This window comes from Mustelus asterias, chromosome 14, assembly GCF_964213995.1.
Source record: "Mustelus asterias chromosome 14, sMusAst1.hap1.1, whole genome shotgun sequence".
NCBI classification, from domain to species: domain Eukaryota; kingdom Metazoa; phylum Chordata; class Chondrichthyes; order Carcharhiniformes; family Triakidae; genus Mustelus; species Mustelus asterias.
This window is the reverse complement of record NC_135814.1, coordinates 29,225,055-29,251,375: the sequence shown is the minus strand read 5'-3', so window position 1 is coordinate 29,251,375 and position 26,321 is coordinate 29,225,055. Positions and strand designations below refer to the sequence as shown.

At 44.2% G+C, this 26,321-nt stretch overlaps 1 protein-coding gene across 6 annotated transcripts in view; it reads left to right on the top strand.

The window, feature by feature from the left end:
- The first annotated feature begins 6,645 nt into the window (after positions 1 to 6,645).
- Positions 6,646 to 26,321, top strand: part of LOC144503551 (general transcription factor II-I repeat domain-containing protein 2-like) — a 114,449-nt gene continuing 94,773 nt past the window's right edge. For 3 of the 6 annotated variants that reach the window (XR_013499508.1, XR_013499507.1, XR_013499506.1), the window contains exon 1: positions 6,646 to 10,875. Coding sequence is in view for 1 of the 6 variants with exons in the window: in XM_078228020.1 (XP_078084146.1) it covers positions 19,116 to 20,129 (1,014 nt within the window). In the remaining 5 variants the exon portion in view is untranslated. Of the gene's footprint in view, positions 10,876 to 11,310; positions 11,828 to 14,914; positions 20,152 to 26,321 lie in introns of those variants that run through there. The other 3 variants (XM_078228020.1, XR_013499509.1, XR_013499510.1) reach the window with 3 other exon arrangements.

Sequence of the window (26,321 nt, the reverse complement as noted above, 5' to 3'; positions counted from 1 at the left end):
GGAGTTCCCATTGCCACCCTGCATAGTGATCAGTGGGGTGATCAGGGTGGCCAACCATCGGGGTGGGTTGGTGGGGTCAGCCTGCTGAGGGTGGGGGGGTCGGCACTGTGGGGTGAAGGGGGTCGGGATGGGGGGGGGGGGTTTACTGTCATGGGGGGGGGGGGGGTGATCAGAGGGGGGGGGGGGTGAAGATCGTAGTGGGCCGGGAGGTGGGGTTGGGGCTGGGACCAGCAATCGGGCCATGGGGCGGGCGGAAAGCCAGTATTGCGGGGGTCGCGGGGCTGGGCATCAATCAAGCTGGCCAGCAATCAGGAGGCCATCAGTGCGGGGCTATTGCGCATGCGCTGAGCTCAGCACTGACAATTCAGCGCATGCGCAGTAGCCCGCTCCGGGCGCTGATTTCAGCCTCTTCAGGAAGATAGGCTCTGCCCCCTGAATTTTAATAATATTCACGCTGTGGCTTCTGCAGTGCACAGAGTGTGGGAGATTCTTCTCTGACCACCCACTGAAAAAAACAACGTGAATTCATCCAGTTTTCACACAAATTCAACACTTAGAATTTTTGGGGGATTTGTGCGAAAATTGAAACTTGACAGAGTGGAAGTGGAAAGGATGTTTCTTCTTTTGGGAGAATTTAGAACTGGGGCCACTGTTTAAAAATAAGGGGCCACCCATTTGAGACAGATGAGGGGAAAAGAAAATATTACAGAGGGCTTTGAGACTTTGACATTCTCTTCCCCAAAAGGTGGTTAAGGCAGTGACTTTAAGTATCTTTAAGATTTTAAGATAGATTATTGATGAGGAAAAGGGTGTAAAGTGGATAGGCGGGAATGTGAAATTGATTAGATCAGCCATGGTCTTATTGAATGACGAAATAGGCTCAAAGAGCCAAGTGGCCTCCTCCTGCCCCTAATACATATGTTCATACATGCACTCATTTGGAATAACAAAGCCTCTATTAATTGGAGTTAAATCATAGGCTGTCATCACTGACATTGATGTGCAAACTATCATCGTCATTCACAATAAACCCTCTTTACTTGTCCAGAATAGAATAAATTTATAGAAAATCAGATATTTCGATAAATATGTGCAGGTTAGTTCATGTAAGTTTCAAAGTACTTAGAGTTGCATTTAATTAAACTCATAATATGACTATGTGTCATAGAAAACAATGTAAATCAAATAAGTGTAGTGCATGTGGCCTTGGAAATTGTGCAATGAGATATTCTAGGGCTTGAACACAGAAATCTAGGCTGATAGTCCAGCGCAGTACTGGGGGAGTGCAGTACTCACAGGTGGACATAAAAGATCCCATGGCACTATTTCGAAGTAAGAAGTCTAACAACACCAGGTTAAAGTCCAACAGGTTTATTTGGTAGCAAATGCCACTAGCTTTCGGAGCGCTGCTCCTTCGTCAGGTGGAGTGGGAGATGTGCCTATTTCGAAGAGCAGGGGAGCAGTCCCTAACCCGCTGGCCAATATTTATCCCTCCATCAATATCAGAAAAATACAGTACTTGGGCATTAGCACATCATTGTTTGTGGAAGCTTGCTGAGTCTAAATTGTCTGCCAGATTTCCTACATCACAACATAGTGTAATCTAAAAAAGTGCCTCACAGATAGAATTCTCTGGCCGTTCATACCCTACCGTCGCTGCCAGAGAGGATGGAGAATTTGGTGCTCAGCCAAATCTCCGTTCACTGCAGCGGGATGGGAGAATCCTGCTGGTGTGAACGGCTGGAGAATCCTGCCCTATGACTGTAAAGTGTTCAGGAACATCCTGAGGTCAAGAAAGGGGCTACTTAATGCAGACTTTTCTTCTTTATCAATTTGAAATGCATTAAAAGTTTGGTCTAATTTTAGCGGCATTTGTGTATTGCTGCACATTTTTCTCTTGTCAATTTTCATGTATACATACAGTGTTTAAGAGTGACAGAGCAATGCAAAGTTAAAATACTTTGACCCACCATTATGTGATTGAGTAAATTGCTGATTAATTAATCCCGTGACATTAATGATGCCATGGGCTTGATCTTAAAAACTAAACTGCCTATGTCCTGTTTCAAAGTACAGCATGTTACTTGACACTGTGGCACAGTGGTTAGCACTGCTGCCTCACAGCGCCAGGGACCTGAGTTCAATTCCAGCCTCGGGTCAGTGTCTGTGTGGAGTTTGCATATTCTCCCCGTGTCTGCGTGGGTTTCCTCCGGGTGCTCCGGTTTCCTCCCACAGTCCAAAGATGTGTGGGTTATGTTGATTGGCCATGCTAAATTGACCCTAGTGTCAGGGGATTAGCAGAGTAAATATTTTTTTTTAGAACAATACAGCACAGGAACAGGCCCTTCGGCCCTCCAAGCCCGCGCCGCTCCCCGGTCCAGGATTGAATCCTGAATCCAGGATCCCCGCCCAATTTTCCAGCCTATCTACATACTAATATCCTATCCACCGAGCTGTCCCTCACAGCTACGATGCTTTGTTCATCACAACCTATTAACTCACCCCTACCCCCCCATTCCAGACCATGTGATCTCCAGGGAGAGCCATGTGATCTCCAGGGAGAGTCATGTGATCTCCAGGGAGAGATGTTATGGGAATAGGGCCTGAGTGGGATTGTGGTCGGTGCAGACTTGATGGGCCGAATGGTCTCCTTGTGCACTGCAGGGATTCTATGATTCTATCAAGCCCACCAAACTTGTCAAGAATTGCACACATCATTTAGTGCTTTGAATGTATTGGTCTTAAATAAATAAAATCACATTTTTAGTATTTTAATTATTGATCATGCTGTTAAGCACCTCGTATATTTCATTTTGGGAGAATCCAAGCTGAGCTGCATTTGATATGAAGTTAGACTTGGGCAGTTCCATTCGAATGAGAAAGAAATGTGTTCTGTTCATTCCTGTCAGATTCACAGCAGTGTGATATGTCAAAATTACTCCCTTCAACTTTAAGATCCTCCACTGTATAATTGATGCACAACATTAGCAATTCATCGCAATCCAATCTCCCTTAAAACGTTTTTATTTTTGAACATTTTAAAAGAATGTTTATCCAAGTTTACCTATCCATCTTAGAAATTCTATTTAATCAGCTCTCGTGTCAGGTGAACCTATCAACAATGTGACCTGGATTTTAACCTGGCGATGAGTTCCATTAAGGCTGGACGTTTTTAAGTTTGGGAAACCCGGAAAGGTGGATTTCCCAAAACTCCCTTGCAGAATTTAACAGCGTGCATTTAAGTTCAGTTCCTGTCCATAGGCAGCCTGACAGGCAGGCCGGTGGGCTACCAGGTTGAAGACTATGAAAGCAGGTAAGTGTCTCGGGGCATAAACAGAAATGCTGGAAAATCTCAGCAGGTCTGACAGCACCTATGGGGAGAGAATAGACCCCAAGTCTAGATGACCCTTTGTCTGTGTATTGGGAGAGACTTGTGGGGGGAGGGGGGAGGAGGGGACAGAGATGGTGCTCAAATCAAGGGTGGTCCAGATTCGATTGTGGGAGGGTTTAGATTACAGGAGGGTTCCAGATCTCGGTGGAAGGGCGTGAGAGGGGAGAATCAATGGTGATCTGGGAGTCCTGATTGAGATCCAACAATGTTCAGTGTTGCAGTAGGAGAGCAGTTGGTAGTCAGAGTAGGTTGCCTCGTGATGGGGAAACAGACAGATGGTTGGGCAGCAGTGGAACGTTGTCCAGTTTCCGTTGGTTGGGATGGTGAAGTGTTGGATGTTGGGGGGTCAGATACAGTCAGATCATTGGGTGGGGGTTAGTTTCTGTTGTGATTTACATGTACCTTTAAGAGTTGCATTATAAACTGCTGTCCATCACTGTCCACCACATGAGAGGATGTGATGTAGAATCTTGTGTACTCTATAGGCAGAACAGAGGAGCAACCCTACAGATCAGATGTGTTCACGTAGCCTCCCAGTTACCATTGTATGTATGTTGTATTATCAAATAAAGAACCCACATTATTGTTTTACCAATCCTTGTATGATTGATATGTTTGTGATAAATAGAAGATGCAACATGTTCAGAGCTTCCAATAAATTGGTTCAGGGTTAGAGAAAGCACTCCTTACCCCTCCTAGTCTGCAAGTAGTGCAGTAGAGAGATTTGCCTCATGGATTCAACCTACTTGATTCTTTAAAGTTGCCAAGTATTCAGGGGAAATAAACCCATTGTGATTAAAAATAGAATGGCGATTAAAACGGAGCCTTGTGGCCTCATTTTAATATTTATATAACCAACCACCTTTCCCAAGCAGGTTGGTCACCCAATCTTCATCCTGCCTCTGCTAAAACTGGACGTGGGTGAGTTTGAGGCAGGTTTGGTTCCTTTTTCAGATTTCTTGAATTACTTCAACACATCTGTTTTTGCAAGTAAAAGTTCAGTTCCCTGTATCGACATTAAGCAAACTGTGAATTTGTGATTAAATTTGGCACCTCAATCATAGAATTCCTACAATGCAGAAGGAAGCCATTCAGCCCATTGAGTCTACACCAACTCTCTGACAGAGTGTCTTACCCAGGCCTTCTCCCCCCACCGTATCCCTGCAACCTCACACATTTACCATGGCTAGTCCATCTATCTTAGAAATCTTGGGACACCAAGAAGCAATTTTAGCATGGCCAATCCACCTGACCTGCACATCTTTGGAGTGTGGGAGGAAACCGGAGCACCTGGAGGAAACCCACGCAGACATGGGGAGAATGCACAGACTCCACACAGTCACCCGAGGCCGGGATTGAACCTGGATCCTTGCCGCTGTGAAGCAGCAGTGCTAACCACTGTGCCACCATGCCGCCATCAGATGATAAGTCACAATGCATATACTATAATAGTTATGCCTAACAATGTCAGCTGATCAGAATGTAATGTGATCCAGGCTTTTAAGGTAACTTGACAGCATGCATCTCTAAAGAGATCCTCATTCACTCTGACTATTGCATCTTAGAATAATGGACTGCTGGATATGGAGAATTGCCATGTAACATTGTAATAATATAAAATTCCACCCCTGTTTGTTTTTCTTAGCATTACCAGTGAAAGCTTTGAATATATTTAAGTGAGCAAAGCCATTAGCTTTGGGCTAATACATCTGAGTTTACCAACACTAACCTCTAACCAAGTGGTTGAAAAGCAGGAGATGCATGTGGCCCTCATTTTAATGCAATATTCCTTTAAAATATTTTTATCTGCAATCTTTTTAAAAGGATTTTTATCCGTGCTTGATTTTATTAATCTCTAAGGGTCTATTTAGTTAGTTTTTCTGTGAGTTGTACTTATTTACACGATGTGTGGCTTCTAAACAAGAATCTGACATTAGTCAATATTCATCCCCCTAACAAGAAACTACTCGTGATGACTTATAAAATCCTATGTAATAAATGTGGTGTGCAAATTATGAAGTGCATCGTGAACATTTTAATCTGTTGATGGTAGGGCGATGGCAGAACTGTTGTTCCTGTCAATCAACAGGTTTAAAATACACTCGATCAAGCATTTCCCTGTTATTAAGATGCATTAAATAATCAAGCACATTTGTGAACCAATGTTACGGCTCTACAAGTAAAGCAATAATTAAAACTGTTTAATACTGTAGACTGCGTCTGCAGACAAACAACCTGTCACTCTACAAAATGCACCCTAAATTATATCTTGGCTGATTTCAGGAAGATAGCAATCACTGGCATGAATACTAAGAGTTTTTCTTTGAGGTATGTACTTTGGGGTTCTGTGAGAGAGAGCAAAAACAGAATGTTCAGTAAAAATGTCATAATTAGGACAACCATTGTATGGAAGGCGGCACAGTGGCACAGTGGTTAGCACTGCTGCCTCACAGCTCCAGGGACCCAGGTTCAATTCTGGTCTTGAGTGACTGTCTGCGTGCTGTTTGTACATTCTCCCCGTGTCTTTGTGTGTTTCCTCTGGGTGATCGTGGAAACGCAGGAAACCGTCCTCCACAGTCCAAAGGATGTGCAGGTTAGGTGAATTGGCCATGTTAAATTGCCCCTTTGTGTTCCGGTTGCATAGGATAGATGGATTAGCCATGGGAAATATGTGGTGTTATGGGGATAGATCGGGGAGAAGGCCTGGGGAAGATACTCTGTCAGAGGGTCAGTGCAGACCCGATGGGCCAAATGGCCTCTTCTGCACTGTAGGGATTGTATGATTCTATGAGGTAATCTTGTTAAACACATTAATAATTATTACTTCATTGGCATAATATAAACTGTGGCATATTATAGACTAGGGCTTAATCAGGGAGCGTTGATTTAAAGTAGTTAGCAGAGGTTTGGTGAGAACTCATTACCTGAATGGATAGTAAAGGCAAAAATCCTCATCACATTTAAAAAACACTTGGATATGCACTTGAAGTTCTATGACCAATAGGGCAACACAATAAAAGCTGGATTAGGCTGGATATCTCTTGTTGATTTGACCCTCCTTCCATCCTGTAAAGTTTATGGGTGGGATTTTCTGGCCTCTCTCATCCCGAAACCATAAAATCCCACCCAAGGTCAACGGACCTTTCCACATTCTGCTCCTCGCCCGCTCTGTTTCCTGTGGCGGGCGAGGTGATAAAATTCTGGCCTCTCTGTTTCTATGTAACAGATGAAGATAATTAAAATGTAAGTCAGTCTGAATAAAAGTATTTTATTTGCATAATTGTTAAATAAGTAACATTTAAGAAAATAACCTTATCTTTAGAGGAAGACTGCATGCTAATTTTTTTTCATACAAATGCACATATAAATTTTACCAGACGTTTTAAAACACATTTACCTGAGATATATAATATTCCCAATATAAAACCATGTGACAAATAAATCATGGTGACTTGTGCATAAAAGTAAAACTTGTTCCATCTATACATAATAAAGTTAGAACTTGTTTTAATCTGTACATCCAATCTGGGCTAATTTTATCCAGGTCATGATACTGGATCGAATCATTATGGGGCTAAAAGCAAAATATGTGGGAAATCTGAAATGGAAGCAGGAAATGCTGGAAATATTCAGCAGGTCAAACAGCATCTGTGAAGAAAGAAACAGTTGATTTTTCATATTGGTTACCTTTCGTCAGAGCTGGAAAACGCTAGCTTAGTAATAGGTTTTAAGCAAGGGAAAGACGCCGGAGTAAAGGGCAAAGGGCGAGGTCTGTGACAGGGTGGAAGGTGGGAGAGATTAAATGACAAAAGGTTTGATGGTGCAAGTCCAAAGAAATGGTAGTGGGATGGGTAAAGAAATAAATGGTGTAAATGGGCATAACAGAATCAGGACCAATGGCTACCCCCAAAAGATAAGGGCAGAGCTTATGAACTGCAACTAACAGTGCTGAGACCAAAAAAAGACAATAAAGTCCTTAACCAAATGATGCGGTGAGGTTATTTATACCTTATGTTAAGCATCATTGTGACAGCATATCAGGCTGAAGACAGAGTGGTCAGAGCAGGAATAGAGTATTAAATGACAGGTGAGCAGAGGCTAGGGGGGTCACACTTAAAAACTGAATGGAGGTGTTGTGAAATCTGTGCTTGGTTTTCCCAGTATAGAGGAGATTACGTTGTGAACAGTGAGTACAATACATCGAAAGAAGTACAAGTGAGTCACTGGAAGAAATATTTGGGACCTTGGACGTTGGGAACGGAAGAGGCAAAGAGGCTTCTATGCTTGCCTAAAAATGTACCATACGAAATGGAGGGTGAGTGGGTGGTGGCTGTTGCAGGTGACTGAAGAATGTACCAGGTGTCACAAAGGGAACGGTTCCTGCAGGAGGCAGAAGGTGGATGGGAGCGAAAGATGTGTTTGGTGGTGACATCATGCTGGAGGTGGAGGAAATGATGGAGGATGATCCGTTAAATGCAGACTCTGACAGGATGAAAGTAGTGGAACAGGTGACCCTGTTTCCGAGTCTCTGTGAGGGAAAGGAAGGGGTAAGAGTAGATGGGTGGCACAGTGGCACAATGGTTGGCATTGCTGCCTCACAGCGCCAGGGACCCAGGTTCAATTCCCGGCTTGGGTCACTGTCTGTGTGGAGTTTGCACGTTCTCCCCGTGTCTGCGTGGGTTTCCTCCCACATTCTGAAAGACGTGCTGGTTAGGTGCATTGACCTGAACAGGCGCTGGAGTGTGGCGACGAGGGGAATTTCACAGTAACTTCATTGCAGTGTTAATGTAAGCCTTACTTGTGACTAATAAATTAACTTTTGAACAGACAAATTCACTGGCCCAAGAGGCGATCCATCGATTGAAGAGATATGAAAACTTCTCTAAAACAAGGTAGCATCACCAGATGTTGGAGAAACTGAGAGGTTGAGATACAGTCCATATGGAAAGGAGAGTGGATGTTGGACTATCCCGACAAATGGAGAGAGGTAAATTGAGGAAGGGAAAAGAACAATGCAAGAGTCAGAAGTAACCATGTGGAGAAGAGGAAAGGGTGAAAACTGGAAGCAAATTGGATAAACTTTTCCCAGTTCGGTTTGAGAGCAGGAAATGGCACCAAACACTGGGCTGGAAGAAATGACGGGGGAGATAACCTATGTTAGGCTGGAACAAAAAATGTTCCACGTATCCCATGAGAAAGGAAATATGGCTAAGGCCCATATGAATTCTCTAATGTGACGAGTTCAGTCAAGTGTTGGAGAATGGGGAGTAGCTGGGCCTCTGTTAAGGAAGAAATGGAGAACTTTCAGTTCATCCTGTGAAAAGGAGACAGTTAGGACCAGGAAGGTGAAAACTGATAAAATGACATCGTGGATCAGAAGTGTCACAAGCCAAAAGGGAACAAATAATCGAGTCCAGACAGGAAGATACCAGTTCCACGAATGAAATGATAGGATGGGTTTATCAGTGCAGTCCGATTTGTGTGAAGGAGGTAGAGGTTGGCCAGGTTGGGGAATATAAGGTTGCAGGATGTAGAGGGAAGATGTCCAGAGGTGATAAGGTCAGTGACAGCTATGGAAATAATGATGGTGTTCAGTGGTGACGCCAGGGTCCAGAGGAGGCAGGGGGAAGTATCAGGGAGTTGCCATTCACCTTCTGCAAGGTAGAGGTTGGTTCACCAAACAGAAATAGTGCTACCCTTTTCAACAGGTTCAGTGATGATAATGGGGTTGGACCTGAGAGGAAGAAGTGCTTCAAGCTCAGAGCAAAGCAAGTTAGAGTGAGTGAGTGATGCCCTGTGCTGCTCCATGCATAGACAGTTCATTGTAGAAGGTTAATTCATCTTTTCTTATTTGTGTGTTGCTCTCAGCAACAAACAGCACGACACTGAAGGGAGGTGAGCTGATGCATCTTGTACTCCCATCACTCACTTTAGTGTTGAAGAACATTTTGATAAATTGGTTGATTCCAAAATGTATGTCGAACCAAGTTGCCAACAGGACAGCTGGAATGCTGTACCACAAAACAGTTAACTTGAAAAATGATTCCTATCTTCAAGGGATGAAAGTCTGATTGCAAAACTACAGATCATGGTTCTTCGAAGAAGCGCGTTACAAAATTAATTACATTTCAGGTGGAATGCTACTATGTACAATCCCTGTTCTTCCATCATTCTCACCAACATGGTGGATACAGCAGTCAGCTGTTGGAATCAGCTGGGGTTTTGTTTTTTGCACCATTCTGTATTGCTGTCCAAGTGAGCAGTTGAACACTTTGAGTGCAGTGTAGAAAATAGGCAAACCTAGCTTTGCCTCCCCTTCCCCCTCCCCCTATCAGTCCCCAACCAATTTAATAGCAGCATTTAATCAAAATAAAACCATCAAGTAGTTACATTGCAATTTACAATACACACAGTTGGAAGAAAGCTGTTATTTTAATCATTAATTTCCTGAAGTACCTTTTTTATAAATCATTCGCGGGACATGGGCGTCTCTGGCTGGCCAGCATTTATTGCCCACCCCTAGTAGCCCGAGGGCAGTTAAGAGCCAACCATATTGTCGTAGCTCTGGAGTCACATGTAGGCTAGACTGGGTAAGGACGGTAGATTTCCTTCCCTAAAGGACATTAGTGAACCAGATGGGTTTTTCTGACAATCGACACTTGTTTCATGGTCATCGGTAGATTCTTAATTCCAGATCTTTTTAAAATTGAATTTCACCATCTGCCGTGGTGGGATTGGAACCTGGGTCCCCAGAACATTAGCTAAATTTCAGGATTAATAGTCTAGCGATAATACCACTGGGCCATTGAAACCCCACCTCAAACCAGTTTATTCCAACGTAGTACACAATATTTCAGTGTCATTTTATGTCGGAAAGGAAACTACAGTCGCCTTTAAGAGGTATAAATTTAGGAACACTGTTACAATTTAGGCTAGTAGCAAACAATCTTCCTTTAAAATACATTCAGATTTATTTTAATCTCTAATCTAGTGAGGTCAGCAACACGTTTGTTGTGGACAGATATTTCCCCTGTTATTTTAGCACTGAAGGACATGGCCTGGTATTGGCTGCTGGGACCTGGTGCTGATGTGTTGTGAAGACCACGCTGACAGGAGATACTATATGTGTTTGCTCAAGTTACATCATGTGACATTGGTCTGAGCGCCACAACTGTGCCTTAGGTTGAAGATGCTGAGGTTTAACATTTCTGTCCCTAAAAATAACTGCAATGCCAGGTGCAGCTTTGCTCACAGTGTTAGGTTTCATTGACAGAACACCCTGATTTGAAAATTCACATTGTAAACAGAAAGTGTAAATAGACATCCTCTTATGGACAAATCTAGAACAGTAAAGTTCTATATTTCAATAAATAATGCATCCTGTAAACATATCAGTGCAGCAAATTGCCTTTGCGCTTATTCACAGTCAGTGCAGTAGGAGTTGTGCATCTCATCCAGTCGGATGTCCTCGTAAACGTCAAACAGTAAGGTGCTTTTCCCCTTCTCTAAGCTGAAAATATATATGTATGGAACAATTATGCAAAGCAAGTTCCACTAAATACATTCTTAAACTTAATTTCTTTAAGAAATTTCTGCTAGCAGAAAATTCCGTCAATTCTTCAACTTTGGTGAAAACCTCGATTTGTTTTAAAGATTGCAAATAGCAAAAAAGTGTGGCAATAACTTCAATTTTCTAAACATCTTTGCAGTGCTAATATTACTTGAAAGTGACTCCAAAGACAAAGCTCAAAGTTTCAAAATAAGCTAATAACATGTTCAGAAATCTCACCGTTTTCCTCTGATTACTAAGACAGAAGGTGCATATAGGTCTGGGTGCTGCGGTATTTACATCGCTATTGCTGCCTTGCATGACAGCTCGATATTTTAGACAGGGCTGCCCGTCCAGACAGTCCTCTCCCAGGAGAAGGACATTTGCCAGATGGGAAATGTAACTGGAGGCCAAGCGCAGAGTCTCTATCTTCGATAGTTTGCGGTCTGCTGGTTCGGTGGGAATGAGAGTCCTCAGAGCTGTGAACGCCGTGTTTACGCTGTGGGTTCTGTCCCGTTCTCTTGCATTTGCTGCTTGCCGTTGTTTGTTAATACCGGTTGAATGGATCTTCCTCTTCTTTTGCCCAGTGCTGTCATTCTGACTGCTCTCACTCCCGCTTTCAACTTCCTCGATATCAGAAGCGACAGGCTTTGCTTGGCAGGACTGGATATTGGCTGTAGACTTCATTCTGCCTCTACGATGGGAAGGAGCTGGACGTTGTGCACCACAGGGTAGAAAGAGCTAACATTTCTAATGCTAGAAGTACCCAGTATTTCCAAAGAGAAAAGCTGACAAACATCAATGTTCACTTTATCCCCTGGCAGTTCAGCTGGCCATTTTCTGAATGATTGCTACAAATAGGCAGACTCATGTGGCTTCTGTATAAGGTAAGACGGGTGGAGCTATTAATCTTTAGAACATGACGTGCCTACAATTAAAGCTGTAGCAATGTTTTAATTTAATTTCGAGTTTACACAAATATTTATTTCACAAATAGTGTTATTCTGATATGTCACAAAGTACAAATACTTAAACTGCGAAGACGACATTGTTTTCGAAATACTGAACCTTCTATTTACTCTCCATTCTTGTCATTTCTCCACTATCCGGTGGCACAGTGATCAGCATTACTTCCTCACGGTGCCAGGGACCTGGGTTCGATTCCCGGCTTGGGTCACTGTCTGTCTGTGCGGAGTCTGCATGTTCTCCCCATATCTGCATGAGTTTCCTCCGGGTGCTCCGGTTTCCTCCCACAGTCTGAAAGACGTGCTGGTTAGGTGCGTTGGCCATGCTAAATTCTCCCTCAGTGTGCCCAAACAGGTGCAGGAGTGTGGCCACTCGGGGATTTTCACAGTAACTTCATTGCAGTGTTAATGTAAGCCTACTTGTGACACTAATAAATAAACTTAAACTTCATTTTCATTAACATATACCATGGGTGGAATTTTACGGCCTAGCTTGTCCTGAAATGGTAAAATCCTGTCCAAGGTCAATAGAGATTCCCATTGTCTTACCCTCACCCTCTCCAATTCCTGTGGCAGGCGGAGCAGTAAAGTTTCAGCTCGTGTAATGTAGTACCATGAGAAAAGATTGTCTTCGTGTGTTCCAAGCAGAAAAATGCTAAGGCCCAGAACTTCCATTGCCCGGGGGTGGTGGGGTTCATGCCCAGGAGATACCCCATAAGAAGTGCTGGGGCATGCCCCTTCCCCCATCATCTGGAAATCCCCACCACAAGGACTGCTTGGGAATTACCTGGGAAGTTCATTCTTCCGATAGGCAACTACTCTGCACTGGGAATCATCTCATACTCTGGTCTAAACCAGAGACTTCTGATGGATCTCTGAACAGAATATTTATTTATTCATCACAAGTAGGCTTACATTTACACTGCAGTGAAGTTACTGTGAAAATCCCCTAGTTGCCACACTCCAGTGCCTATTCGGGTACACTGAGGGAGAATTTAGCATGGCCAATCCACCTAACCAGCACGTCTTTCAGCCTGTGGGAGGAAACCGGAGCACCCGGTGGAAACCCACGCAGACAGGGGGAGAACATGCAAACTCCACACAGACAGTGACCCAAACTGGGAATTGAACCCAGGTCCCTGGAGCTGTGAGGTAGCAGTGCTAACTACTGTGCTACCGAGTTACCTGGGAACGGTTAGAAGGATTAAACCACTTCTACCCCTGGGTAACTATGGTAGTGACCTGCTCCCAGAGCCCCTGACTACCCCTTCAACCTCCTTCCCCGACTATGTCCTCGCGCTTCCCACCCACACCCCCCCTTCCCCTGCCCCCCCCCCCCCCCCCCCCCCCCCCACCCACTCGCCTAACCTCGCAACTCTCTGACACCTGCTCCTACTGGAGGATCTCTCAACTAACCAATCGGCTGCTCTTCTGACTTCTTGACTATCCACCACCTTCCCAATGACCTACCCCCAACTGCCCTTCACTCATTGGCAACCCTCCCAACCCTCTGATTAACCCTCCACCCCCATGGTACGCTCTTAAATCCCCAAAAACCCGCTCACCCACACAACTCCCCTCACACCTCCCAACTACCCTCCTGACTCCCTGACATCCCCCTGACCCGACAACTACTGGCACCCTCTCCACACCCCGGCTGCCCTTCACAACAACTCCAGGATTATCCTCCAACCAATGCCCCTGTCCCAACTTCCCTTCCAACCCCCCAACAAACTCCAACTCCCCTGACTACTCCTCCCACCCCCAACTACACCCTGGACCTCCTTGACTGCTCTGCTGACTCCCTCAACTTCCCCTCACCTCCTGATTACCTCTCACTTCCTCAACTATACCCCATTCCTCTGACTTTATCCCAGCATCAACTACCACTTTTTAGCCCTACCCCCGCCCTTAACTTGCCTCCTGACCCCCAACTACCCCCAACACGCTGACTACCCTTACACCACTCCAACTACACCACTGACTAACCTCCCCACCCATCGAATATCCCCCACCCCCCAACTACCACCCCAACATTGTGGCTGACTACCAAACCCTCCTAATTCATTCTACCCTCCCGACCATTCCTACGCCCTCCCTGACCACCCAACCTTCCCCTCCCAAGAAGCACCCTAATCCCTCACCCAATTACCTTAGACAATTAGCCTTTGTCTGGCTTTTAAAAAGTGGTTGGGACCATTGGACTAGCTGCTTTATGGTGATTAGTGCCATAAAAATGGGGCGCAGCTTCACTTCCCTCAGTGTTACTCCCCTGCACTGGAAAACCACAGGAACCTGGAGCTCGGCACATTTCTCACCAGGCCCAAGACAGAAGATTGTGTGTAAGATGTGGGCTCCTGACCAGGGTAAGTAAAAAAGAGAAGAGTGGCAATTCTACCTCTTCAAGGCAGTCTGCCCCTTTTAAAGGGGAAAACCATTGAATGTAAGGAGGCTGCTGCTTTCTGTTACTGCTGGAATTGGAGACCAGTCAAATGGAAGGCCAGGCAGAAAGCAGGCTCCATGGGTGATGGATGTGACACTGAAGGCCTTATACATGGAGGCTGATGGGAGGAGAGGCACTATGTTTGTAGGGGAGGGGACAGGAGGCACTCAAGGACACCCTCCGAAAGAAGTGGGAACGAGTAGCCAGGAATGTCAATGCAAGGTATAAAAGCAAAAGATTTTGGAAGTATTCAGCAGATTTGGCAGCTTCTGTGGAGGGAGAAACAGAGTTAACATGGATGTTATCATAGGACAACCCAATCATCTTGGGGACCAATTTAGTTATCCTCCCCTCTACAGCCTCCAATGCAAGTATAATATTGCTTACATTATAAAGGTGAAAACTGCACGTAACGTTCCAGGTGTGGTCTGCCAATGTCCTATATAAGTGCAGCAAGATGTCACTATTCTTGTATTCCAATCCCCTTGAAATAAAGGCTAATGTGCTAACTTCCTGTGTTTCTTTTATGTGCACACTCAAATCTCTCTGAACATCAACATTGACAGATAAAAACAAAACACTGCGGATGCTGGAATCTGAAACATAAACAGAAAATGCTGGAAAATCTCAGCAGATGGGACAGCATCTGTGGAGAGAGAATAGAGCTAATGTTTCAAGTTTGGATGACCCTTCGTCAGATCAACATTAACTGGTATCCTGCCTTTGAAAAAATATTCTGCTTTTCTATCCTTATAACCAATGTAAATAACCTCAGATTTCCCTACATTATGCTCCATCTACCATCTTGTTGCCCACTCACAGAACCTGTCTGTATCTTTGCAACCTTTCTGCGTTTTCACCTCGCTTTATGTCATCACCAAACTTTGATACATCAATCTCTGTCACTTTGTCTAAGTCATTAGTACAGGTTGTAAATAGCTGACATCCCAACACTGATTCTGTGCCACTCCATTGGTAACAGCCTGCCCACTTGATGGAGAAAATGTTCCTTGACTGCAACAGAGCTTTAGCATCTGACAGCATGAAAGCGTTCAGATTGATGGTGTGTTATTATCTTATGTCCCTTCTCAACTTCCATCTCATCCTCATGCTGCAATCTGGCCTTACGTGCAAACTGCAAATGGTGTAAGCATTTACACCTTACTTTACACCTCACCCCCACACCAACCTCCCGCTTATGATCTGATGCTTTCAGATACCCAAGAGCTTCTACCTGCACATCCACAACAGCCACAGGAGGAAGAGAGAGGACAACACCATGGCACTGATGAAGAAGATTGGTCACTTCATTAGAAAGTTGGAAACACCAGCTCAGATACTAACACTGCACATGCCTTAGAGGCTGCTGTAGAGTTGAGATCTGCATGTGGCGAATCACCGGGCATGAGTGGGCTATAGCTGGGCTGGGAGGAAGGATAGCACATGTGCTGGATCATCGAAGGGTGAAGTTCCAGATGAGGGAACCTAGATGAGGACTTCCATGGAGCGGCATATCTGGGAACGCTGATGAGGTTGGACTCAAGATGCCAGTTAGATGGTAGACCTGTCACTGTCAGGAATCATGGGGGTATACAGCTCCAACGCAGCAGAGGGTATGATCTTGAAACCTTTCCAACATGGAAGTGGTGACCAATTCCATTACTGCTCTAACAGACTCAACCACTCAGGTGTAAAGTAAGAGAACCATGGTTACACCATCTGCAGCTCGCACGTCAGGCCAGATTGCAGCATCTAATGCCCAACATCTCAGCTTTCACTCCAACACTGGTGGTAACCACCCCATGTCTCAGTGCTGTCTTGGAAACTTAGATCGACATCATGTGAACCATGCTTGCTTCCCAGTGGTGCCTTTCAAGGAGCATCAGAGAGACCACTTCCAAAGTCACGGAATGGTGAGAATTCATGCTTCATTTTAAAAAAATGTTATTCCAAATGACAGGAAATTGCAGCGTACAGGGCTCAAGTTGCCATCCCTTTCAAAATAAAATAAACCATGAAAAGTAAATGTAATATTTGATGTTGACACCTTCATTGGAAAGGTGTTTCTTTTCTTCGCACATTACCATCCCAGGACAGCAGAAAGATGCCTGACTGTCAAGATTGCCCATCGCATGTTTGTGCAAGCGAAGCCTGGACTGATATCCCAAACCAGAAACACAACGAGAAGGGAAATATTGAAGTCTTTCTTTGTTTTCACAGGGTGTAAGATACACAGCGTCTGAAACAGGCACGATGTTATAGATCAGTCTCAGCTATTTTCTAAAATCTTCTGACAATTATGGCCAGGCTGAAATGGCTCTTGGCCAAAGGTGCGACTGTGAGTGTAAGCCTGCACCCTATTTTGATGCACAAATGACACCAGTTAAAACATAAGGTGGAACGGTGGCACAGTGGTTAGCACTGCAGCCGCACAGCGCCAGGGACCCGGGTTCAATTCCGGCCTTGGGTCACTGTCGGTGTGGAATTTGCACGTTCTCCCCGTGTCTGCGTGGATTTTCTCCCACAGTCCAAAGGTGTGTGGATTAGATTGATTGGCCATGCAAAATTGACCCTAATGTTAGAGGATTAGCAGGGTAAATATGTGGGGTTATAGGAATAGGGCCTGGGTGGGATTGTGGTTGGTACAGACTCGATGGGCTGAATGGCCTCTTTCTGCGCTGTCGGGATTCTATAACTATTAATTCTGTTTAATTTGGAAGCACAATTTCACAAAGATGACTTCAGAGCAATCAATCTGTCAGAGCATTTTTGAGTGTTACATCCCACTCGAGGTTTAATTTATTTGTGACTAATAATAGATTTCGAACACCAGTTGTACCTTCCACCAACTATTGGGTGTGACCCTTATCACCAACTCTCGCCCAGTGACCCTCCAAATCCGATCACACCTTCTGCTCCTTTGATAGCCTCACTTTGTTGTACTCTTCTCCCTTCTCCTTTAAGATTCCTCATTCTCTCCTGTCCACCCAAAACCCATGCCAAGTTTATCCTCAATGCTTTCCTCTCTCAGTCTGACTTCCCACTCTTTGTAACTTCAATTTCGCTCTCATTTATCCTTGCATTTGCTTCTCTGGATTCACTCTCCTCACTTCACCTCTTTAACTCACCCACTTATGGGCTGCCTATTTCCATCATCCCAGTCACAGATGTGCCTCTGCCACATCTTACCCAGCCAGCCAAACTTCCCTCCTGTTACCCTTGTTGCCTCTGTTGCAGCTCTTCACAACACCACTAACTAAATATACTTGTATAAATTCCTTTAATTCTGTTAATATTTCAACAATATAAAATTTCATTTTGGGAAGAAGAGAGAAAAAGTCCCTACATGTAGAACTGTGACACTTGACTGGTTCTGAAACCCGATACAATTTAAACAGTATCAAGAATAATTGAAGATACGCCGCAGTGGGAACCCAGCAGCTCATGGGTGTCCTGTGCTGGCTCTGTGGTGGAGATATCCAATTAGTTCCAGTTCCTGTTCTTTTCCCACAACCTTGTAACTTTTTCTCTTCAAGTGTTTCAGATCACTACAGCCCAATGTGTAAAACAATATCTCCACATGTCTCAGATGAATTTTTTTGTCAATCACCTTAAACTTGAGCCTTCGGGGTTACCGATTCTTTGACCACGAGAAACAATTTCTCCTTATTAACTCTATCAAAATAGCTTATGAAGTTGAACACTTCTATTAAGTCTCCTCTGATCCCTTTCTGCTTAATGAAAATGAACAACTTCTTCAGTCTTTTTCAATAATTGAAGCCCTTCATCAAGGCACCATTCTAATAATTCCATATTGTGTCTTCTTTAAGATCTTGATGTCCTTCCTAAAGTGTGGTGTCCAAAGTTGAACATAATCAGTGCTTTACAGAACTGCCTTGCTTTTGCACTCTATACTCCTCTATTAAGAAGACCATGGACCCCAAATCTGTTAACTGCCTCTCAATTTGTCCTGTTACCTTCAAATATTTGTATACATACAACCTGAGAGCTCACTTTCTGCAGCCCCTTAAAAAAAATTGGACCATATTGCTTTTCCTTAATCTTTCTTCCAAAATGCATCAAAATGTTAAATTTAATTTGCAATGTGTCTGCCCACTACACCAGCCCATTTCCTCCAGAGTCCTCCTCATTGTTTGCAACATTTCTGAATTTTGTATCATCTGCAAACTTTGAAATGAAGGCCTGTGTATCCAAGTCCAAGTCATTAAGATATATCAAAGTAAGTATTTAGATTTTGGTTAGAATGTAAACGCATTCAGAAAACAGCTTGAAATGCACTGGAGCCAATCTGCTCCAAAGCAAGGTGTTACTTGCTATACTCTGGGTATCACACATTTCAGGTACCACATTTGGATATATCAGAGGTCTCCAAACTACGGCCCGTGGGCCACATCCGGCCCGCAGCGGGCTAACATCTGGCCCACAGCCAGTGGGGCGGGACAGGATTCCCGCTGCCAAAAACACTCCCGCGTCCGGAACCCTGCTGCTGACTCAGGATCCGGACGCAGGGACGGAAGCCACAGGCCGGACATTTGCTGCCGCTCTGCGTGGTGTCTGATGGACCCATGGGAATCCCTGCTCTCTTTACCGGCCTATTGTCCAATCAGCGCTGCCGTCCTGTGACTGATAGTTCATTAAACGATCAGCAATTGAGACATCTGTTATCCAATTGCCACTCTGTATTGACTGAGTGACAGCTGCTTTATCCAATCCGTAAACTCCATCTGTCTGAAATGAGCGAGAACAATGACAATGATGGCGGCAATTCAGACCAATTCAGTTATGGAAGGAAAAAAGAAAAGAAAAGTGGACAGTGAGTGCCGCCTGTTTAATGAGGAATGGGGTGTAAAGTACTTCTTTGTACAAGCAGGTGATAAAGCCTTATGTGTCATATGCAATGAAAATGTTGCAGTTTTGAAGGAGTACAATGTACGTCGGCACTATGAGATCAAACATGAACCAAGCTATTCCCAATTCACAGGAACACAGCGTTCGGAAAAATTTGAATCAATGCAACGCAGGTTGCTTTCCCAACAAGTTTTTTTTACACAGAAGATAACTGAAAATGAAGCTTTAACCAGGGCCAGTTACAAACTAGCTTATGGGTTGGCTAAAAGAGGAAAGCCACTCACCGATGGAGATCTCATCAAAGAGTGTATAATGGAAGCAGTGGAAGAGTTATGCCCAGAAAAAGCAAATCTGTTCAAAATCATCAGCCTTGCGCCAAATACTGTTGCTCATAGAATTGAGGGTATAGGAAGCAATATATTTCATCAAATTGCAGACAAAGAAAAAAATTTTCAGTTGTATTCTCTCGCACTTGATGAATCAACTGATGTGTGTGACACATCACAACTCCTAGTATTCATCCGTGGCGTCGACAGTGAATTTAATGTGACTCAAGAATTAGCATCAGTGCATAGCATGCACAGCACAGTAACTGGAGAAGACATCTTCAAAGAATTGCAAAAAACTGTGTTAGAATATAACCTGGAGTGGAATAAACTGCAATGCGTGACAATTGATTGGAGGAAAGAGCGGCACGGTAGCACAGTGGTTAGCACTGCTGCTTCACAGCTCCAGGGTCCCGGGTTCGATTCCCGGCTCGGGTCACTGTCTGTGTGGAGTTTGCACATTCTCCTCGTGTCTGTGTGGGTTTCCTCTGGGTGCTCCGGTTTCCTCCCACAGTCCAAAGATGTGCGGGTTAGGTTGATTGGCCAGGTTAAAAAAAATTGCCCCTTAGAGTCCTGGGATGTGTAGGTTAGAGGGATTAGCGGGTAAATATGTGGGGGTAGGGCCTGGGTGGGATTGTGGTCGGTGCAGACTCGATGGGCCGAATGGCCTCCTTCTGCACTGTAGGGTTTCTATGATTTCTATGATTATACTTGTCTTTCAGCATGTCATCTGATTGGAGATCAATAATTTCCATTTGAAACTGACTTGGGAGTATTTCAACATAAAGAAGGAAATCTGATCCAATTTTATAAATCTTTGCAGCCTGAGCAGTTTCCAAATTTGAAGCGATTTGCTTGTGGATTTGTATCAGTTTTTGGTACAATGTACCTGTGTGAACAAACATTTTCAAAAATGAAGGATGTCAAGTCCAAATATCGAGCAAATTTATCTGATGAGCATTTGAAGTCCATTCTAATAATTGGCTCCTCAAGCTTGAAACCCTCAGTTCAGCAATATTTTGAAATTAAAAAAGCAGTTCCATCATTCCCATTAATCTTGTGCAAAACTTCATGATTTGTTGGTTATGATTGAAAACTCCAATTGCCAGAATTGTGTAGAAAGGTGCAGACTGAATTTATTTTTGTTCAACCTTTATTAATGGTTCAAGTTTATTTTGAATTTCTTTGCTTTATTTTACTGAAGTTCTTTCTTGGGGCGTGTTTATTTTTCTTATTGTGTGCCACAAAATTGGGCAAATTCTCATTTCAAGCAAACATTCGTAAAACTTCAGTAAATAAAATTAATTTAAAAATGAATAGCCTGCTTTTCTCATCTGCAGTTAAGTAATTGATTATTTTGTCAGAGCATTTGCTAATGTTTGACATTTTTACTCATTATATGTCATTTCTCAGTGTAAGCATGGCATTGTTTCTTCGTAATTGTCACATTTCTATTTTGTTCTGAATCATATCATGCTGATTACAAAGATGGTCCAAATAAAACTTATTCATTCATTTAAATTTTATTCATTCATTTATAGAACTAATTTTTTTTCTTTGGCCCCCGAAAATGTGTAAAATATACGATGTGGCCCTCGTACTGAAACGTTTGGAGACCCCTGGGATATATCAAAAGGAAGTCACACCCAAACTTGGGGATTACTCGAATTATCGATGTAATCGGTGGATGAGAAATTGGTCTCATTGGTGCCACAATTTGAGGTACCGCAAATGCCTGCAGAGCTCCAAAATAATGTTGAACGGGGAGAGTTAGGCCACACATGGGACTGAATTTTACAGAGTGGGGTGTGGTGGGGGGGCTACTGCTTGCAACCCCAGAAGTAAAGTTGGTATCAAATCGACTGACTTTAAACAAGTCTAATTAATAGCCACGTAAGGGCTTCATTCCACCTTTGCTGCTGTAATGCGTGCAGCAAGGGAAGGCAAAAGCAAGGCGGGCAGTCCAACAGCTTTCACTGCATGGGCTGCTGGGCAGACAGAAAGGGGCTGCTGGGCAGGTAGGAAGGGGTTGCTGGGCAGACAGGAAGGGCATTTGAGGGCATTTCCTGTTGCCATCAGAGTATCCCTCCCAAGATCATACCTTCCCCTCCCTTATATCTCCCCCTGCCTCTAAACATTGCTGTCCCCATGACCCTCCTTACCCTTCCTCACTGGGCAAGCATGTCCAAAACCCCCCGTGAAGTCCTTCATCCATGACACTTCATGGACTGCTTGTAGTTCCAGAGATGGCCACTACTCAATACTGGTGCTGCTGGAACATTCCAATTGGCTGGCACCTCGCTCAGGAAGAAATTTGCCCAAGATGGGGGGAGACAGTCCCACTCTAAATCAATTAAGGCTGTTCGAGCATGCTATGGTGGTGGGACAGCCAGGTTTCTGGTCGCTATGGTACTGTAAGAAGTCTCACAACACCAGGTTAAGGTCCAACAGGTTTATGTGGTAGTACAAGCCACAAGCTTTCGAAGCCTCAAGCTCCTTCTTCAGGTGAGTGAGGACTTGTGTTCACAAACAGGGCATATAAAGACACAAACTCAATTTACAAGATAATGGTTGGAATGTGAGTCTTTACAGGTAGACAGAAGGCAGAGAGTTGGGATAAAAGGTTCTTTCTCAGAATGGCAACCGGTGACAAGTGGTGTCCCGCAGGGTTCAGTGTTGGGGCCACAGCTGTTCTCTTTATATATTAACGATCTAGATGACGGGACTGGGAGCATTCTGGCCAAGTTTGCCGATGATACAAAGATAGGTGGAGGGGCAGGTAGTATTGAGGAGGTGGGGAGGCTGCAGAAAGATTTAGACAGTTTAGGAGAGTGGTCCAAGAAGTGGCTGATGAAATTCAACGTGGGCAAGTGCGAGGTCTTGCACTTTGGAAAAAAGAATAGAGGCATGGACTATTTTCTAAACGGTGACAAAATTCATAATGCTAAAGTGCAAAGGGACTTGGGAGTCCTAGTCCAGGATTCTCTAAAGGTAAACTTGCAGGTTGAGTCCGTAATTAAGAAAGCAAATGTAATGTTGTCATTTATCTCAAGAGGCTTGGAATACAAAAGCAGGGATGTACTTCTGAGGCTTTATAAAGCACTGGTTAGGCCCCATTTGGAGTACTGTGAGCAATTTTGGGCCCCACACCTCAGGAAGGACATACTGGCACTGGAGCGGGTCCAGCGGAGATTCACACGGATGATCCCAGGAATAGTAGGCCTGACATACGATGAACGTCTGAGGATCGTGGGATTATATTCATTGGAGTTTAGGAGGTTGAGGGGAGATCTAATAGAAACTTACAAGATAATGAACGGCTTAGATAGGATGGACGTAGGGAAGTTGTTTCCATTAGCAGGGGAGACTAGGACGCGGGGGCACAGCCTTAGAATAAAAGGGAGTCACTTTAGAACAGAGATGAGGAGAAATTTCTTCAGCCAGAGAGTGGTGGGTCTGTGGAATTCATTGCCACAGAGGGCTGTGGAGGCCGAGACGTTGAGCGTCTTCAAGACAGAAATTGATAAATTCTTGATTTCTCGAGGAATTAAGGGCTATGGGGAGAGAGCGGGTAAATGGAGTTGAAATCAACCATGATTGAATGGTGGAGTGGACTCGATGGGCCGAATGGCCTTACGTCCGCTCCTATGTCTTATGGTCTTATGGTCTTATGGTAATCAAGTCTTAAAGGTACAGACAATGTGAGTGGAGAGAGGGTTAAGCACAGGTTAAAGAGATGTGTATTGTCTCCAGCCAGGACAGTTAGTGAGATTTTGCAAGCCCAGGCAAGTCGTGGGGGTTACAGATAGTGTGACATGAACCCAAGATCCCGGTTGAGTCCATCCTCATGTGTGCGGAACTTGGCTATCAGTTTCTGCTCAGCGATTCTGCGTTGTGTGCTTACCCCAGTCCAACGCCGGCATCTCCACATCATGGTATGGTACTGACAGACATTTTGGTCAGGGAGGGGGGCAATCGTTGCCCTGCATAAAATTCACCCAATAGTCTAAAAATGTTCAGAGAGAACTTGGCGATACTTATACAAGGAACACAGATATTGTTGCAGGAGTTACAGGTGGCAAGTAGGGAGGCATTCTGAAGAGAAGCTGACAGGGTAGAGTGAGAGGCTGTTTCCCCCAGATGGGGAATCCAGAACACCATGGTACAGTATCGGACAAGGAATTGATCACTTATGACTGAGATGAGGAGAAATGTCTTTGGAATTGGCTACTCCAGGGGGTTGTGGGTGCTCCATCATTGACTTTTCTTAAGGCTAAATGAGATGGATATGTCTTTGGTCTTTCAGGGAATAGTAAGGTAAGGGGATCAAGTCAGAAAATGCATTTGAGGGAGAAGATCTGACACAATTGCACTGAATGACGGAGCAGGCTCAAGGGGCCATATCGCCTACACCTGCTTCTATTTCTTATGTTATTAAACATTGGAGCTGGACCTTTCAAGGCAAATTACAGAACATGTTTACCCACAAAGGGTGATAGAAGCTGGAAATCTCTTCCACTACCAGCAACTGATGTGAGTTTAATTGTTAATTTTAAAAATGAGATTGATAGATATTTATTAACCAAAGCCATCAAGGGAGAGGGGGCGAGGGAGGGCATCTGGAGTTAGGTCACAGATCAGTCACGATCTCACCACATGGTAGAACAGGCTGAAAGGGGCTAAATGGCCTTCTCCAGTTCCTATGTTCATTCAACTTGTGATGAATGTGTCAGTGTTAGCCTTTCAGCTGGAGCTGTCTATGCTCTAACCTGGTATACTTTAGAACATAGAAAAAATACAGCACAAACAGGCCCTTCGGCCCACAAGTTGCACCGGTTATGTCCCTACCTACCTAGGCTTATATATAGGCTTACCTATAACCCTCAATCCTATTAAGTCCTATGTACTCATCCAGAAGTCTCTTAAAAGGCCCTATCGAGTTTGCCTCCACCACCACTGACGGCAGCCGATTCCACTCACCCACCACCCTCTGAGTGAAAAACTTACCCCGACATCTCCTCTGTACCTACTCCCCAGCACCTTAAACTTGTGTCCTCTCGTAGCAGCCATTTCAGCCCTGGGAAAAAGCCTCCGGGAATCCACCCGATCTATACCTCTCAACATCTTGTACACCTCTATCAGGTCACCTCTCATCCTTCGTCTCTCCAAGGAGAAAAGACCGAGCTCCCTCAACCTATCCTCATAAGGCATGCCAACCAATCCAGGCAACATCCTTGTAAATTGCCTCTGCACCCTTTCAATCATTTCCACATCCCTCCTGTAATGAGGCAACCAGAACTGAGCACAGTACTCCAAGTGGGGTCTGACGAGGGTCTTATAAAGCTGCATCATTATCTCCCGACTCCTAAACTCAATCCCTCGATTGATGAAGGCCAGCACACCATACGCCTTCTTAACCACCTCCTCTACCTGCGAGGCCGATTTAAGAGTCCTATGGACCCGGACCCCAAGGTCCTTCTGATCCTCTACACTGCTAAGAGTCTTGCCCTTGATATTATGCTCCTTCATCCCATTTGACTTGCCAAAATGGACCACTACACATTTATCCAGGTTGAAGTCCATCTGCCACTTCTCCGCCCAGTCTTGCATCCTATCTATGTCACGCTGCAGCTTCTGACATCCCTCCAACCTATCCACAACACCACCAACCTTCGTGTCGTCGGCAGACTTACCAACCCATCCCTCCACTTCCTCATCCAGGTCATTTATGGAAATGACGAACAGCAAGGGTCCCAGAACAGATCCCTGGGGCACTCCACTGGTGACCGACCTCCATTCAGAAAAAGACCCATCTACAACCACTCTCTGCCTTCTGCAGGCAAGCCAGTTCTGGATCCACAAGGCAACAACCCCTTGGATCCCATGCCCTCTCACTTTCTCGAGAAGTCTTGCATGGGGGACCTTATCGAACGCCTTGCTGAAGTCCATGTAAACCACATCTACCGCTTTTCCTTCGTCAATGTGTTTAGTCACATTTTCAAAGAACTACACCAGGCTCGTAAGGCACGATTTGCCTTTGACAAAGCCGTGCTGACTACTTTTGAGCATACTAAACTTCTCTAAATGTTCATAAATCCTGTCCCTCAGGATCTTCTCCATCAACTTACCAACCACTGAGGTTAGACTCAGGTAATTTCCTGGGCTATCCCTATTCCCTTTCTTGAATGTTCTTTCTTTAATGTTCTTTTTTTCAATTAATTATCCAGTTCCCTTTAAAGGATGTTAGGATTCATTGCTCCCGTTTAAATAGCCCAAAAGTGAATTTTGGACTACGACATATCAAGATTGAATTTAAAAATCCGTTCAGACTGCACAGGCCTTAATATCAAGAATTTATTTAGTAACTGGTTTTCAACGTGGGATTTTACAAGAAGAGAAAAATCTAAAGATCTGGGGATGAAATCTGAATTCCAAATATTCTATAAATAAGCAAAACATCCATATTAGGTTCAGCAAATAAATCTGCCACCCTCTTTGGCAATTGTTAAAAAATGATACAAATTACAAAACATTAATAATGAGCTGATTACAGAAATAAGATTAAAAATTCTGACCCTTCCAGCGCTGTCTGCACAAGTGTGTAGGAACATAAAAATAGGCAACTATTTTATTAATCAAAGGATTTCTGTCACCATCGCTTCTTACACAATGTGTTGTGGACACTGTGGTGATTTGGCAGGTGTGACAGTCATCCAGTCATCTACCTATGTTTAGCCTCGGCATTGAATGAGAGCAGTGAATTCGACCATTAGGACCT